We start from the raw sequence: 15169 nt of genomic DNA on the forward strand, positions 1-15169 counted from the left end.
GAGAAACAATAGTAAAAATACTAAGGGGGAAGGGAAGTCAGCAGCATAGCCCCACTTAGCTTCTAATGCCCTTAGTAATTAACACTGCTGATTTCGGATCTTTTCTGTCCATCAAAAACACGAGAGCTGCATTGAAACCGCTTAACCTTCTAGGGAACTGTCTTTGGAACAGCTTCTCTGCTATTTCGGCTGTAAGCAGGAATGCATAGACATAATTATGGCCTAACTCCGATGGACTAGGCCTGGTTTACTTGGAATACTTTTCTTTCACATGCGGATTGAGGAGTAGCATCTTCGCATTCCTTTGTCTAAGAGCTGACCTCTCTTACCATTTCCTTCTAAAATCTCCAGTGCTGCCGGCAGCACGGCCTCTCAGCTGATGACTTGGTGTCGCTCACGTTATTATTCTAATTTCCGGCAGCCTGAACTCCGCTACGAGGGTGTTACGGTGAAACGACATCTGTAAAGTAATCTTTCGTCCTCACCCAAGGGTCTCTGAGCGCAGAAGGAGGCGCTGACTGTAAACGGCTTGGAGCAAAAAGACGCCGGCGACTTACCGCTCAGCTCAGGGGCACGGCTCGCCGCTCTGCTTCCGCCGCGGTCCGACGCCCTGACCGCCCGCGCAGCCGCCGGCCGCCCTGCGGGGCTCAGCCAGCCGGCTCTGCCCCCGCCCCAGTCCCTGGCGAGCTCCGCCCCGCCCACGGGCCCCGCTCACCCGCCGGCTGCGCGGTCCCGCCGGCCTGTGCTCGGTCTCCTCGGCGCTGCTCTGCCCGCCAGCGGGCAGCGCTGGCCGGCTCCCGCTCCGTGGGCATCCGGGTGTGCCTCGTTGCCCAGCGGCCAGTGCCACGCCCGGCAGCTGCTGCTGCGCACACAGAGAGGTGCCGCCGCCCCCTCGCTGCCTCGCCGCATCCTCATCTCGCCCGTGGAGGGCCTCGGCTGCGGGCAGCATGTCTGCCGTTCGCAGGAAGTTTGGGGACGAGTACCAGGCGGTGGGCCTGGCTTGCAGCAGCGCCCGCAGAGAGCGGCAGCGCTTCGTGGACAAGAACGGGCGCTGCAATGTGCAACACGGGAACCTGGGTGGCGAGAGCAGCCGCTACCTCTCTGACCTCTTCACCACTCTGGTGGACCTCAAGTGGCGCTGGAACCTGCTTATTTTCCTGCTGACCTACACAGTTGCCTGGCTGGTTATGGCCTCGATGTGGTGGGGCATTGCCTACCTGCGAGGTGACCTGCACCAGGTGCATGACGACACCTACAGTCCGTGCGTGGCCAACGTGTACAACTTTCCCTCTGCTTTCCTCTTCTTCATAGAGACAGAGGCCACCATTGGCTATGGGCACCGCTACATTACTGAGCGCTGCCCTGAGGGCATTGTGCTCTTCCTCTTCCAGTCGCTGCTGGGCTCCATCGTTGATGCATTCCTCATTGGCTGCATGTTCATCAAGATGTCCCAGCCCAAGAAGCGAGCTGAGACCCTCATGTTCAGCCGTGCTGCGGTCGTCTCACAGCGGGATGGCAAGCTTTGCCTCATGTTCCGTGTCGGCAACCTCCGCAACAGCCACATGGTGTCTGCCCAGATCCGCTGCAAGCTGATCAAGGTGAGGCCTGGCGTGACAGCGGGTGGGATGGGGCGCCTGGGTTGCGGTGGGCGAGGCGGTCAGGGCACGGGCCAAGTGCAACCATGTGCCCATAGTGTGGGGCTTCCCTGGTGCAGTCCCTGCTGCTGCCTGCTGGTGGGCTCTGCCCTGCCCTGGGGCAACTGCCCTGCCCCAGGGCAGCTGCCCTGTCCCTTGGCATGTGGGTGAGAGGATGTGACTGGGGTGGTATGAATGGCTTCAGAAAAATTTGCTGCAGCTGCCCATAGTAGGAGCCATGAAAGAGCCAAGCAGGCATAGGGGAGAAGACAGTCTCATGAGAGACCTCCGAGAGGCATTCCAGTGGATTGTGAGGCTGGCAGGAATCCAGTTTGGTCAGGAAGGATGGATGTGTCAGGATACAGGATAGCTGCAGGGAGAGATACTAAGGCATGCCCCTTAGGAGCTGACAGCTGGGAAAAAGAAATAGATTTGTGATGACATTAAATTAGGACAAAGATCAACCTTGACCTCCTCCTCCACTTGGGGAAACTTGGGAAGCTTTAACTTGCAGTTTCTTACCCCATGGTTCCAGCCAGTGGCGTCCCAGCATTTCAGAGGGATTGTGCAGGTTCTTTAGTGGAAAGGCCCTTTGATTGTCACCAATACCTATTTATTAATCACTGACGATCGTCAGTGTAATTCAGAAGGCAAGAAAACTGGAATCCAAAGGAGATCGTAACCAAAAAAATAAAGAAAGCATCAGGAGATAGTAGAGTTTGGCAGGCATGGAAGTCCGAAAGATACGTTGGGTAGGAGTAGAATGGAAGGAGAACACTGCATGCAGCATGCCGAGATGAAGCAGCATAGCAGCTTATAGCAGCTACATCTTGTCACGGGAGCATGCTTGATGGGGAGCATCAGAAGCTGGATCCCAGTGATGACGTCAATTTCAGAATACCATATTTGAATGTTGTAAAGGTTCTATATTCTCTACAGTAATCCTCTATTTGGAGCAACTGTTTGGCCATTTTAATATTCTGCAGAAACAGGCATGATCCAGTAGGTGACAGGACAATGGTAAATGCAAAAGGCTGTTTTGCTTCTGTTCTGTGCAGAATGCTTGACTGAGCTGTTAATTTTTCTTGCTGCAGAATACCATTTAAAATGGAGAATCTGCTAAGATTCAAAAAGAGGTTGGAGATATGGGAACAAGCTGTCAGGAGTTACAATGGAGCAATTTTTGTAGGAATTGGAGCCAGCTAAACCATTATTTTTATTGATCTCTAGCTATTAAAAATTAGCAGAAAGCCTCCTCTAAAATACTTAATTCTGTCTATCATCCGAGATGGAATGTAAGTCAAAGTGGAATAAAAGCAGTGTCACAGTTGTGTTTTTACAGTGATAGTAATTCGCTATAAACTTGCTTTTGAAATAAGACACAAAACACAACCTGGTGCACTTTCTGCTGATAATTCTACTGCTGCACAATGCTGCGATGCAGGTGATTGGGACAGAAAACACAAGGATATTTGATGGACCTGCTTGACCGATTCATCTTATGATAGATGTTTCATAGACTAGATGATGAATCAGTGAGTAATATTTGATTTCTTTCAAACAATCATCATGCCCATGACTTCATCTTCAGGCTGCTTTGCCACCTTTGGCAAATATAAGCTATGGGCACAGCAAAGTTTAAAAGTGAATGTGCACTAGCTGTCCCCTCAGTCGTTACAAGGCATGGTATTAGTTCTCATGTCTTTCTGTAAGTCCTCAGTTCGTTGAGGTGCCTCTTGAACCAGACACACCATTCCAGCAATCATAGCAGCCATTCCGGCAGTATGTGAATTTACATCAGCTGTTTTGAAGTAGCTTTGTGTGTCCTGTAAACTTACAGTGACTGTGCCAGAACTCGCTTAACATTTGTCTTTAGCGAGTTCTGCCTTCTTGTGATTTGTGCTCTTTCCACAGTGCTTCATGTAGTGCTGTTGACAGCTGATCTTGCTACACTTCTTCCGCACCCGATTAGATAGGTAGAATTTTTTTTACTGGTGTCACAGTGAAAGAATGTGAAAAAATATGTCTTATCACACTTTTGAACTTGAAATAGGAGACATATTTAGTAGTGAACATAGTGTTTCGGTTGGACCAATGAAGCCCCGAGGATTTACTTTTGTAAAGAAAGTACACCAATCAAAATCTGTCTGAATGGCATTTACTGAAAGTGTGATATATGCCCTAGGATATTTGGTAGATTGCAGTGGTGTCACCACACTGTGCTGGCATTCCTTTTGGTCCAGGGGACTGCCTAGCAGTGTGGCGTAGCAATGTAATGGAAAAGTTGGGGGCCCTTTTTGGGCTGAGTTGTGGAGAGTTTGGAAAACAGTTACAAGACTAAGTGTGTATGTTTCAGCAAAAACTTTTCCAGAAATCCAAGTCTTTCTAATTTACATTGAGTGCTCTAGAAGCAGGAAAAAGCAAAATTCTGGGCAAGAAGTAGAAAGAAGCTGGTTGGACCTAGCTGCTGAAAATGTGCAGTTCCAGGTCTTGGTCTTTCCACTGTCACAGTGAGCTGTATTTTAATGCCTGTTAATTCCTGAGCCCCACTAGTGTGCCTGAGGGATCTGGTGATAGCAGCAGCAACCAGCGTCCACCATATGGCGATCAGTATTGATTTTTTTAAAAATTAGTTACGATACCTATTTTTATCTTCTCTTGATGGGACTACAGGTGTCACTGATAAACATGATGGTGTTGGTGTGTGAAGTGGTCTGTAAACTGTTTCAGCTAGTAGTGTAAGACATTTTGGTTCAGAAAGCTGAGGAATGTAACCTTATTGTAGCCTGTTTTCAACACGTGCTGAGCAATAGTTAGAAAAATACAATTGTGAAGCATAGTAGCCATAGAGCCAGTGCTCTTTGGGTTATGACCAGCAGGCACCTATTCTTTGAACTGTACTAATTAATAGCTTTGAATAAGCTGAAAACAAACAAAACTGTTACGAAAAGTTTGCAGATGGCAGATGACAGGCATTGCAAATAAGTAAGAAGACCCATTGTATTGTGATGTCAATAACTTGATAAGGAGGGCACGTGCAGAAAGTGCAAACAATATGTTTTTTTAATGTCACAGAATCATTCAGATTGGATGGGACCTTGGGAGATCTGTGGTCCACCTGCTCAAAGCATGGTGAGCTAGGAGATCAGACCAGGTTGCTCTGGGCTTTTTCCAGTCTGGTTTTGGAAACCTCTAAGGACAAAGACTGCACAGCCGTGCTGGGCAAGCTCTTCCACTGCTTAATTGTCCTCACGATGGAAAAGTTTTTCTTCAATCCAGTCCGAACTTGTCTTGTTTCAACTCACACCTGTTGTCTCTCTTGCTCTTGCTATAAAGAGTCTGGCTCCATCTTCTTGATTACGTTCCTCTCAGATTTTAGAAGGTTGCTATTAGATCCCCCTCTATGCCTTCTCTTTTCCAGTCTGAACAAGCCCAGCTCACTCAGATGGTAGTTACAGCTTGGGACAACTAGAGTATATTAAAAAGTAGCAGTCACCCTGGGAATTATCCAAGCCAGAGCTCCAGGTATAGTGTCACTACCAAAAAACCATACAATTCTTTAACAGCCATATCAAAGTAACAAGTTCATACTATTTCAGTAATGTAATATATAATAAATGTTGTTGCAAGCTGCTAGTCTAAGGATGGGGCAGAAGTGCAGATAGGTGAGATTAGGGTTTTTCCTCTCGAATACCAGAACTGAAAATATCATAGTACTGTATGGCAAATTAGCACATACCAGTTTAGCATTTTCTTGATTCCTGAGTTTCTCTACAATGTACTGCAATATTAAGCTCGACAGTCATGTCTTTTGTGTCCTGTGTTTTCTACTCCAATGCTTAATTAGTCCACCTGGGTATCAAAACATAATTATGTGAATTTTGTAAATGAGTGAACTGAAATAGGGTTAATAATAAAACTGCATCATGTCTAGTTAAAGAAGGATGTGCTTAAACAACAAGGTTTAGAAAAGTGCCGAGAATAAATAAAGGATAGGAGCGAAGACTCAAAGGGCATAAAATGCTTGGTTAGACACAAAAACAGACTAAGTGATGATGCAATGGAAGTCTGCCTAGTAATAAGAAACAAAACAAAGATCCAGTGGCAGAAAATTAACGGTGGAAAAATCCAGACGCGGTCTTTTTTTTCTTAGCTGTGAGGCAATTAACCTTCAGTGAAACTCATCTAGACCTTTGGATTCTCCATCTCTGGCCACATTTAAAATGAAAGCTGGGGCATTTCTAAGTAATTGTGCCCTTGTTCAAGCATGTATTAATTTGCAGAATTTATTTGGCTTTGTGTTGTGTGGGTGGTCAAAATAAAGAATGACAAGTGTTCCTTCCAAACTTGCTGCTGATAGTTTATAGTCCTCTGCCATCTTTTGTGATCCTTTGAGTAAAGCTATATATATGCAACAAAGGTCGCTAGCTAGGAGTCTTAACATATTAGAGCTATTAAGCTATCTTCATTCAGGTTAATTTCTTTTTATTTAACAATTTAAAAAAAAAAATTCTTCATGCCTTGCATAAATCAGTCCTGTATGTAAGATACCAAATACCTCAAACAACCTTTTGCTTTCTCCCAGATCTGTTACCTCTAATCATCCTCGCTGGATTTGTTTACTATTGAGTGGATTTGATCGAAGACTCTTCCACAGAGAAAAATGGTTTGTAGATGAAACAGTTCTTAAGTCATTCAGGCAGCAGTTTGTGCAAATATGCACATCTTTGTCTAGGTAATTGTATTTGATAAAACTTTGGGAAGTTCTGAGGTTTAGATGTTGGTTCATACAGCTCATGTTGAGCCTTGTTACCTTGGCACAAAGATCGTATGTTGCCAACCAGTTTGTGCACCCGTTGAAAGAACAGCCAGGTGACAAAAGCAGTGGTATAGTTTGCAGCTTAGTTCTGCGGGTTCCCTCAGGAAAAGAGAAAGGATGTTTTTGCAGTAGTTTGATTACACCTTTGCATCTAACAGAGACTGTCACGATTGCTACGTAGTAGTGATTTTGATTGCTTTTAGTTTATAGCGCTGTCTTTTACCTTTCAAAGCACAAATAATCCATGAGAATGCTTTTACAAACTATCAGCTGGTATTTTCCCTGTCCTCATCAGTAGTGGATAAACTGACTCTTGTGTAAGGGAGAACTTGGTTATTTAGATAGGAAGATTTTTTTTTCCCTCAGCAGAAAAACAGACACATAGCACATAAATGAAAAAATGCATTGTATTTAATAAGGAGCTGTACACTACCAGCTACCTAATTGGTTATGTAATCACCAGTAAATACGAGGCAGTTAAAAATTCAGCATTTTTAAGATACAGGTGAAGTGGAGAGACAATATGAAGGTACACTAGTTGGTTAGGGATTTTTTTTAAAGACAGAAACTTTCTTAAAAGAGTACCAGTCAGATTCAAGTAAACGGCAAAACTGCGAGCTTTGGCTTGCTCTCAGGATTAATGAATGGAGTTTCCAAGCAATGGAACCAATACATTTGTCAATACAAATGCAACACAGTTAAAACTATTTAGTAACTACAGAATAATTACCATTTATAATCAATATTTGGCTTCTTAGAGAGTTAAGTGTTTTCTAATGAAGCAATAAGCAGACAGTATTTTAAATCGGCTCTGCAAAGCTTTTTAGTTTTAATGGACAATTTCCACCAGAGACCTTTAAAGCAATCAGCTGAGGAAGCTGCCTGGCCAACTATGTAATTTTCAGTTATAGTTTGAATACCAGGAAAATGGGGGAGACAGTATGCAGTGGGGGGAAGCTATCATATCAGTATTTTTATTGGACCTGTGAAATGACGTGAATAAAAATGGGGCACTTAGCTTAATAATGATTGTAAGTTCATTATTAAGATCAACATACAGTAGGTGGTACACGCACATTGGCAAGGGGTGATAGCATCGTTAATGTCGATTTGGATGGTTTTGTGGAAATGTCACTTACCAGATGTACAATTACTATGATGCTTATGTTTGAGTAGTACATCACAGTGTCTGTCAAACCAAAATTAGTAACATGTAACAATAATGAAACATGAATTTAGGCAATGGGTTAAAATGTGCCTGGCTTGTAGATTTTATGCTCATTAATGGGAACTTTTGCCACAGGATGTTCTTGGCGAACATCCATTATAAGGCGTGTAGTGTGGTACCTGATGTTTTTGTCAATAAACATATATACATATATATATATATATCTCATAGTAAAGTTTGTAGATGATGATGAGATCTAGTGGCATGATAAGAAAAGTCAAAATTGGTCATATATAGTAGCCTTATAGTATTTAGCATTACTTATATCACCATTATGAAGACCTCAGACCTCATATGTAGATGATGGTGTCATGGAAGAGGCAGGTTTAAACTTCATTGCATTGATTTCATGTTTTATCTCACAATGGTGATTACTAAAGCATCTTTTCTTCTTTAGTCCCGACAGACACCAGAGGGAGAATTTCTGCCGCTAGACCAGTGTGAACTCGATGTTGGATTTGGAACTGGAGCTGACCAGCTGTTTTTAGTTTCCCCATTAACCATCTGTCATGAAATTAACTCAAAGAGCCCCTTTTTTTGTCTCTCACAAAGATCACTAAGAAGTGAGCAATTTGAAATAGTTGTCATCCTTGAAGGAATCGTTGAGACTACCGGTAAGATTTAGAATAATATTCATGCTCTAATTTTTAGTCTTTGTTTTCAGTCCTGATATTTTTAGCAATGCAGCTGTTAATCCTTTCAGAATGGTAATCCTGGATGCTCCAGAATATCCTGCCATATGCTACAGAGCTTCAGCGGCCTTTACCAGCCAATAGGAGACATAGGGCTCCCCATAGGGCTCTGCATTACCGATGCCCAAAGTGGCCGATACATCCAAGAAGAGATGCACCCTGCTATTCTGAATATGGCATGTAAAAGAGTACAACACCCTTATGAGACTCCTGTTTTAAGGACCACCACGCTGAAAGAACATTGAACTTTAAAAGTTGCCAGTGTTGCAAAATCACTTTCAGCCTAGCTTGCATTAAATTGAATGCAAAATAACAAATCCAGTTTTGCAGTACAAATACAGACCATGTAGTCGCAAATATTGTAGGAACACATGGTTACAGGCAAATATGAGCAGGGCTTTTTTTTCTTTTTTTTTTTAAAATTCTGTTACGGTGGTGTTCAGATGACAGCTGACTTTGTGGCCTTGTCTTTTGAGGACTTAATTATTTTATGAATCCTGTGACAATGCACTGTGGTTATGTAAGAAGCTCTGTGTCGAGGATCCATGTGCACTGTTAAAGTCCAAATCATTCAGCATTCAGGAGGTTCATCGATATTCTGATATTCCTCTCCCTTCTTTTGAGTATTTGTTAAACTTTGATTAATCAAGGAGCATTTTCATCCTTATCTCAACAAGATTACCAGTTGCTTGGTTCCTGCCTTAGAAACAGTGATGTCCTTTTGGCACAGCCAAGTGCAGTCATCTCATGCTGGACAGGAAACAGAACTGACTGATTCCTATCCACATGCTGGACTAAGCCCTAAATAAATACACAATCCACCAGGGCAGAGCACTCTTTCAGGTCGAGTGTGGCAGTCTTTAGATCCCCACAGAGGCCTCTTCTCATCCTGCAACTGAACCATGTATCTTAGATAAGTGTGCATCATAACCGCACTTAATGCACTTACCTAACTGGGTATCGCAAGGGAAACATTTTACACTTGTCTGAGAGTTAATGTAGCAGTAACGGGAGAGCAAATAACAGTTTGGGCTTACTGACTGCTAATTCTGCCTCTGAAGAGTATCATGACAGGAAGTCTTAAAGTTTTACTCTCACGGGATAGCACTCTTGTGCTGAGATTGCAACAGATTTGTTGGCTTGGTTAGAACACATTTTAGCTTGTCAGTTCACGCATGTAAATACCGCCAATGATGTATGTTCGCGCTAAGTGGAATAAATTCTTCTACAAGCTTTACAGCAGTACCTATGTCTTAGCATGGAAGAGAGCTGCAGTGTCTCTGCACAGCTTTTGTCTTGACATACTATTTGGAGAAAAAGTAGGAATGGAAGACTAAATTTTCCATTTAGCTTTGGCTGCCCCCATGCCCGATCTTTGCCAGAGAATTCTGTAAGCCTCTGCCAAGCGATGGTTCTTTCTCCCAGGGTGACTTTCAAGAAACAGCATTACATACAAGTTGTAAGATTGTTGTTGCTAGCAAGCTAATCCTATCTTAATTTTATTTTTTCCTTTTATCAAAAGTTGCTTGCTTAGTGTGACTCTGCAATATTTAATGCAGTATTTGCATAAAAATCTAGTCAATCAATTAGAGGGACTCCATGGACTGTTGGGAGATTGACTAGGAGCAATTGTTCCATTTTATAATCTATAAATTTGTTAGCTTGCAGGCTACAATAGATTTTTTTCTGTCAGCCTTACCTTGTATTTTTTGTTTCATATGCCAGTCTACTTATATTTGAATGTCATGCTCTTGTCTCTGTTTCCGTAGGAATGACGTGTCAAGCTAGGACCTCATATACAGAAGATGAAGTTCTTTGGGGTCACAGATTCCTCCCAGTAATGTCCCTAGAAGATGGCTTTTTCCGTGTCGACTATTCGCAGTTTCATGCTACGTTTGAAGTCCCCACTCCTCCTTACAGTGTTAAAGAGCAAGAAGAAAACCTGTCCCTATCTACTCCTTTGAATAGTCCTGTCAAAAATAACAAAACCAGAAGAGAACAGGTTTGTTCACTTGACTGTATTGATACTGCAGGAGAGAAAAACAGGCTCCCTTTTAAACTTCAGAAGATTAGCTCAAGAAAGGAAGACCTTCCAACAAGAACCCTGAGAATGATTTCCAGTAACACAGAGAAGACTTGCAGTACTGGAGATCTCTTGAAAATTCAAGAAATAAGTCCCATTTCTGATGGTGAAGACAATGATGAGAGGATACAGCTGAAAGCCTTAAAAATAAATGCCAAGGCTTTGACTCGGCCTACTGTCGACCTCAAGTTACAGAAGAACCCTCCAAGTATGTGCACTTTAGAGATGAAATTGGAAGATAATTTTCCTGCCAAACTTCAAAAAATGAACTCTGATCACCTCTTTTAAGAGCAGAAGCAACAGAAGTTGTTGCTAATGAACTGCATTTGAGACTGCTGACCTGAAAGAGTTGTCTTACAGTGAAGTGATAATTTGGTTTTGCTACTTTCAGGAACAACGATCCTTTTTGTATAATTGTTCTGTACAGATCCAGCTTAGGTAGCATAATAGGACTTTGAGGCGCAGTAGGGTTAGACTGTTGTGCCAAAGAGATTGCTGCCCTAATGATGTTTATCGGCATGCTCGTTGCAAATCTTTGTTTTCTTCCACATATGCAGATGCTTTTTCACAAAGCAAGGACCAGATCCTTAGTTGCAGAGTGAAATGTTCAGACATCAAGCCAAAAAGGGCGTAAAACCAGCTGAAACACAGTTTTGTGCAGCTCAGATCTTGGACTGTTCCTGCTGTATAGAACAGCAGAACACAGGAAGAATCTGTGATGCTTCTTGGTCATAGCCCAGTCCTGTCTCAATGACCCTGTTGGAAGGTGGCCTTCCTGTGCAGTCTAGTGGCATGCATCCTTCTTTCTCAGTGATTGTGGCATGCCAGCTCTGTGCCCCCAGAATTCTGTTCATTGTCATTCAGGTAAAGGAAGCAATTTGCAATAGCCATTTGTGTCAGTTGACTCAAACGAGCTCTCATAAACACGAGGATCATTTATCCTGTCCAGAATTAGACCCCAGCATTCGATCAGGTGGATCAAATGTTGAATTTTAATGACCCTATCACCACTCACTGTGAAAGGAACTTGAGGTCAGTAGCTCAACTTAATGGTATGTCTCATATCTCAAGTTCATGAAATTTTAGTTTGGAGACATCTCCTAAGTAAATAAAAGCAAAGTGCTAGATAATGCTCAGTCATTACATGAATGGACAATGATATGTGCACATCTCAGAGTTTTACTAATGAATGATAGGGTCTTTGATATTGCTCTTTTTTTTTTGGTTACATTTGCCTTCTCCATTTATGTATGATTCTCATTAATTTTGTAGATCTGACATTTATAATATTATGCAGTTTATTGCAGGGTAGAACTCTGTTTTAACATAGATATATTAATACACTGAAAGAAAAAGCAGCACAGGTCTGTAACATGTTAATTGTGCAGCTGGGAGAGGGCTTTCACTTTTTTGAATGTAATGGAGCATTCTTTCAAAATGCTTCTGCTAATATTGGTGATTTACTTTCAATGCCTGAATGAATATTTTAGAAGATCATCCCTGGAATATGGCAACTGTATCCGTGGAAATGGTCAAAAAGATGTCAGTGAAGATTTGCACAGAGGTGTTGGTGTTTTGGTATTCGGTATCTCTTTAAAGTGTCATATAGCTTTTTCTAAGGGACTGGCCTTGAACAAGAGGGAAAAATGCTTTTCTGGTTTTGAAACAAATCTTGCATAACGGAAACTACTGTTTGCCTTACTGATCATCAGGAAATGGTGAGAACTAGACTTGGACTTTCTTAGGTTTCCTGGGGTTCTACACTTCAGAATAACTGCATTACTATTCAGCTATTCTGCTGTCCATCTCAGTCTGTGAAAGAGGTCGTCTTTTTCTGGTTGGTAGTGAGCAAGCATAATGAGAACTTGCAATTTTGTAAAATGCAATGTTCAGTACCTTAGCATGTACAGTGCTTATCACTAGCAGAGCACTCCCCAACAGAAGGATCAAATTCTGCTTTTGTTACGGGGACAGAATTCAGTCAAATTTAAAAGGGGTTGCTGTGGCCATACCAATTGGCAACGCATGCCTTGATGACTAGAGCAGAGAGGTAAAGTGATATATCCAAGCCAGGGATGGCTTGGCTTGCATAAATCGCTATTTCTTGCTTTCCTGCCCCCGTGTGAAACGGGGAAAGTGGTATTTTACACAGGAGTCGGATTTGCTTGTTGTTGTTCTTGTTTGTTTTCAACATTAATTTCAACATTATATGTGTGCTGAAATCTGTATTTTCATTTATTAAATGTATTAGTATGGGCTATTTAGATGACAGCGTGAAGTCTTGATGGATGATGACTATCCCCACTCTTCAGAACAGCCAAAATTAGTATAAAGTAGAATTACATCCACCTTGGGTCTCGAGCGTTCTTGTGAGTCAGTCAGCTCAGAGTGCATTTCTAACAGACACAGAAACAATGAGCAAAAGTACCCTGTATCTTCTTTTCCAAGTAGTTAAGTGAAAGGCTGTTCTGCACATGTTATGCAACTGTCAGAGATGTAAGGCAGTAGTATTATGTGCTATGCATTCTAGAGGATGGTCCTAAGCTATTTTTAGTTTTCCCAGTTCTGGGCTGCTCTCCTATAGCTGCAGAGTAGCTTTAGTTGTGGCCTCCCGTGACTTTCCTGTAGACCAGTCTCGGCACTAAGAAGAATCTTCATGCTCTAAATGTATTCTATGAGAGCTTGCAAGCTGTAGAGTGGTTTTCTGCAGTGCTGTCTGTGACAAAAAATTGTCGAAATACTTCTGGGAGCTGTATGGTGATTCTTTTCCTACTGCATGAAGCAGAAAGATGTCATCCTGAGACTGAGGGCTCCAGAGTGCATCTCTCATAACAGTATTACTGTTACTCCTCGAGGAGTGTATTTGCTTTGGAAGAGAGTAAGAATGGAGGAGTAGGAAAGCAAACTCTTACAAGCAAAATGACACAACAGGGTGCCCAGAGATACAGGAGGGCAAGGAGGAAGAACATAGCCAGCTTTGCATGGCCCCAGTGGGACACCAGGGGGACCATACTGACTGCAGAGTCTTGTGTGACTGAGGGGGTCACTGGTGCCACCAGTGACTCCTTCTCAGGTTGTTAGTGTGGCCCTGTGTACAGGCTGCTGAGGTCATCAACTCTGCATGGGACACAGGCATCCTGGAGAGCTTTACACTGTGTCATTCCTTTCCCCTTGGGCCACAGCAGTTCTGCCGCTGCTACAGGCAGCTGCTTTCTCAAGGGCAAGGGGCTGGGATAAAAACAGGCTGCTGCATGCTCCAGTCAGAGTAAGATGCTGTTCTCTGGCGACCCGGTGCAGGGAAAGCTGAGGTACTTTCTGCACTGCCCACGGCTCTTCACAAGGGAACCGTGCTCTGGTTTTAGCAGAAAAAGGTGTTGGTGACAGGCAGCCACGTTCACTGCACAGCTGTTTGGCAGGTGTCTTGTTCAAGTAGAGGTAAATTTCTTGCCTTGCAGTCTCGATGCCAAAACAATCAGGGATTCAAGTTACAAAAGCCTTTTGCCATCAAAGCAAGATAACAGCTAGATTTCTACCAGTGCTGTATCTCAGCTGTGGTGTTAGCTGAAAATGGCTTGCAGGCCAGGAGATCTTTAGAGGGGTCTGAATTAAAGAAACTGAGTGTTGAAGTGTTTGTTTTAAGGAGGCAAATTAGGCAGCCAAAGGAACTGAGATGCTTACCTGACACATTGGCAGAACGGCCCATCCAGCCTACCAAGTATTGTGTGTTGCAGGCAGGAAAGTGCAACTGTGATGCTTGCTGGCAGAGAGCAACAAGGAGTGCAGACCTATGCTCCTGTACAGAGCAAAGATGGAACCTCCAGGGCTCTGCGGTCATCTGCTAAGGACATCTAATATACTAACATGCCTCTTTGCTTTCCCTTCTTCATGTCTAGTTACTTTGCATGCTGGAGGGCAGGGCAGTAACACCGTGCAGTGTCTCTTAAGCAAGAGACAAGCTCTGCACAAGAAGCCTTGTATGCAGGATTAGGAGAGCAGAGTTCTGATAGCACAGAAGTGAGGAAAGGTGCGCCCACCCCAACAGAGCCCCAGGATCGCCAGGGTATCACTCACAGGTCAGCTGCTCACATCTGGTCTGCTCTGACGCACCGTTTCCTGCTGAATAGAGCTGCCCCTCTGGCACAAAGCAGCTTCGGTCTCTTCGGCCTGCCTTCAGGCTGTCACCTGTGTTGCATTATTTTTTTAAAAAATCTTTCGCCAGCATCTGTTGACTGGCTGTTGTCGCTCCCACACCCCTGATGCCACATGCAGACCGATGCAGCAGTCCCTGGGGCTTGCTCCAGGGCAAACCCCCCCTTTGCAGGTTCCCTGTGCTGCTTGTCCTCCCGCAGGTAATGGGGTGGGGGCATGGACAGGAGCAACCCCTAGACTTTTAAAGCATTTCAATGCAAGGGGCAACACTCCAGCCACTCGGGTGCTTTTTGGAAGGGAGGCGATGGAGAGGCCTGCCCGGGCTGCGAGTGGGGAAAGGGCAGGGCGACGTCAGCCCTGTGCCCCCAGTAAGGAGTTGCCGCCTGCGGCTGGTCTCTACTGGGCTGAGCTGTCAGTCATCCCTCGTGCAGCTGACGCTCAGAAGAGGATCGTTGCGGCGGGGATGCTGCTGCCCGGCGCCCAAAATCCGGTACTACAGCTCGGGACCCGCGCATGCACGGTGGCGGTTTTTTTTTCCCCGCCCTCGCCGCTGCCACCCCGCGA

General features: G+C 43.9%; 1 protein-coding gene across 3 annotated transcripts in view; it reads left to right on the top strand.

The window, feature by feature from the left end:
* The window catches only part of LOC126038228 (G protein-activated inward rectifier potassium channel 1-like), a 28691-nt gene extending 15971 nt beyond the window's left edge, over nt 1-12720 (top strand). The window contains exons 2-4 of one of the 3 annotated variants that reach the window (XM_049799645.1): nt 1392-1598; nt 8079-8295; nt 10143-12720. In XM_049799645.1, the coding sequence (XP_049655602.1) occupies nt 1392-1598; nt 8079-8295; nt 10143-10744 (1026 nt within the window). In that variant the 3' untranslated portion in view covers nt 10745-12720. Of the gene's footprint in view, nt 1-935; nt 1599-6219; nt 6301-8078; nt 8296-10142 lie in introns of those variants that run through there. The other 2 variants (XR_007505961.1, XM_049799644.1) reach the window with 2 other exon arrangements.
* The last annotated feature ends 2449 nt before the right edge of the window (nt 12721-15169 follow it).

This window comes from Accipiter gentilis, chromosome 5, assembly GCF_929443795.1.
Source record: "Accipiter gentilis chromosome 5, bAccGen1.1, whole genome shotgun sequence".
Taxonomy (NCBI): domain Eukaryota; kingdom Metazoa; phylum Chordata; class Aves; order Accipitriformes; family Accipitridae; genus Astur; species Astur gentilis.